We start from the raw sequence: 2,513 nt of genomic DNA, 5'->3' as shown, positions 1-2,513 counted from the left end.
GAACAAAAAACAATCACATTTTACTGCAAATCTCAACCTATATTCTATATAATGGCTGAAGATTCCAAGATTCATAATGCTTTTCCAAACAAACCAAAGAAAATATAATAACATTAAAACAATAGTTTAATTGCTTGAATGTCAAAATAGTAAATGCATATCCATTCAATAAGTTTAATTGACATGATCTACTTCAATTAAAAGCAGTTTTGTATGTCTTGTTCTCCAATTATATTTGAAAATCTGTTGTGTAACTCACTGAATATCCTTCATTCTCAACACCCACTGTGTTTAAAAAAAACTCAGATCAATTTGGAATTGCATTTAGAATTTTCATACTATTTGTTATGTTACCTAAGGTGACTAATTAATAATAGATCCATGGGTGAAAACTCTTGCATCTCTTATTTTTATTTGATTTGTCTGGCTCATAGAAGAAAATCTAATATGGTTGTGTCCATTTCACTTAATGACACTGAAAGGCTAATGAATTAATCTTTTTATAGCAAAACTTATGTAATTAACACAAAGCACTTACTACCATTGCATTTAGCTCTATGCATTTCATAAACATTAACCCATGCAATCCTCAGGACAAGCCAATGAGTTTATTCCTCTTATTTTTCAGTGTTGAAAACAAGAATTACACAGAGTGGAGGTGGGTTGTCCCAAGTTTGTTTGCAAAATAAATGAAAGAAATAGCTTTCAGACTCAGACAAACTTGTTCCAGAGGCCAAAACCCTAACAAAAGCATGCCTCTGCCTTTGCTTGGGATACACATAAGTATTTGCACATGTGTGTCTTCGTTTGTATTTGAACATGACTTCAGTGGTCAGGTAAAGCAATAATGGCCCAAACAGGACTCTTTATATCATGTGCCTTTCCAAGGTTTGCTTGGATCCTTGGAGAATATGTTAAAATCTGTGAAAGGAGCAGTGGTATTATCAGTTGTTTGGGAAAGAATTACAAGAAAAAAGTTCTACTCATTTGCCTCTTGTATTTTAAAAAAAGCACTTCAATACTATTTTATTAATTTTAATATTTTTAAGGTTTCCCAGCCTTTATCCAAGGCTTTCTTGGAGGCATCTTTCACCTCTTTGTTCCTGAGACTGTAGATCAGGGGGTTCAACATGGGAATCACCATGGTGTAAAACACAGAGGCCATCTTGTCTGTGTCCAAAGAGTGGTTTGACTTGGGCTGCAGGTACATAAAGATCAGTGTGCCATAGAAAATAGTAACAGCCACCATGTGAGAGCCACAGGTGGAGATGGCCTTGCGACGTCCCTGTGTGGAACGGATCCTTAAGATGGCGGCAATGATGAAGAGGTAGGAGGTAAGGACGATGGAGGAAGAGCAGATCATATCAAAGCCAGCAAAAGCAAAAATCAGAATTTCCTTCATGTGTGTGTCTGAGCAGGACAGAGCGAGGAGGGGGAGGTCATCACAGTAGAAATGGTTAATTACATTGGGGCCACAGTAAGTCAGACGGAAAGTGATAATGGTGTGGAAGAGGGCAACCAGAAAGCTGTACCCATAAGGGACTGCCACTAACTGGATGCAGACTCTTTTTGACATCAATGTGGAGTAATGCAGAGGGCTGCAGATGGCGACACAGCGGTCATAGGCCATGGAGGCCAGAAGGAAACACTCAGTGATCATGAAGGTAAGAAAACAGCCCAGCTGTGTTGCACAAGCGTGGAAAGAGATAATGTTGTGTTGCACAACAAAATTCACCATCATCTTCGGCGTAATCGCAGAGGAGTAACAAAGGTCAACAAAGGCCAAGTGGCTGAGGAAATAGTACATGGGTGTGTGGAGTCGAGCATCGATCCTGATTAAGGCAATCAGTCCGAGGTTGCCCAGCACTGTGACCAGATAGATAACTAAAAACACCACGAAGCATGGGGCCTGAAGCTCTGGCCGGTCTGTAATTCCCTTGAGAATAAATTCAGTGACATAGGAGATGTTAACTTCAGCCATTTATTCTGGCAGATTTTGTGGCTTTCACTGCAGGTAAGGATAGAAATAACATTTCTCATGGCTCCTTCCAGTGCTTGGGGGAAAGATCATCATCAGCATCTTCTTACTTTGAACTATGTTGTTATGTGGGTAAACATGGACCTTAAATCTCTAGTGAGGGTTCTCCATTCTGCTCCCAGGGAAGGGTGTCACATATTTACAGAAGAGTGATCTAAGAGTTACTTTACTTTGTTAATTATAGAAAATAAAATAAATATTGTTGATTAAAATTCAGTTTTATGAACTCATTTGAGAAAATTAATAGCACAGTTTTCTTACCACCACTAGCTTGTCTGTGCATTTAGAGGTACAACAGCACAAAAACAGACAATTCATAAACAGACCTCCATTTATATTCCAGCATTGTTCAATTTTGTGCATGCTCCCATAAGATATGCTGAAACATATCATAGAGATTCTATGCATTAATTTATATATTAATATATATCAAAATAATTTTACACCACCTACAACCTGCTAACTTTCCTACATG

At 38.1% G+C, this 2,513-nt stretch overlaps 1 protein-coding gene across 1 annotated transcript; it reads right to left on the bottom strand.

The window, feature by feature from the left end:
* Window positions 1-1,021: 1,021 nt before the first annotated feature.
* Window positions 1,022-1,981, bottom strand: Or8u3 (olfactory receptor family 8 subfamily U member 3). Its single transcript, XM_027922712.2, has one exon. It carries the CDS (start codon window positions 1,979-1,981, stop codon window positions 1,022-1,024), a length of 960 nt encoding a protein of 319 aa, XP_027778513.2.
* Between the last annotated feature and the right edge of the window lie 532 nt (window positions 1,982-2,513).

The sequence above is a fragment of the Marmota flaviventris genome, chromosome 9 (genome assembly GCF_047511675.1).
Source record: "Marmota flaviventris isolate mMarFla1 chromosome 9, mMarFla1.hap1, whole genome shotgun sequence".
NCBI classification, from domain to species: Eukaryota; Metazoa; Chordata; class Mammalia; order Rodentia; family Sciuridae; genus Marmota; species Marmota flaviventris.
The sequence above is the reverse complement of the archived record's forward strand: the minus strand, read 5'-3'. Positions and strand labels throughout refer to the sequence as shown.

Coding starts and splice junctions, on each gene's coding strand:
- Or8u3 (XM_027922712.2), bottom strand. CDS start 1,981: ATGGCTGAAGTTAACATCTCCTATGTCACTGAATTTATTCTCAAGGGA.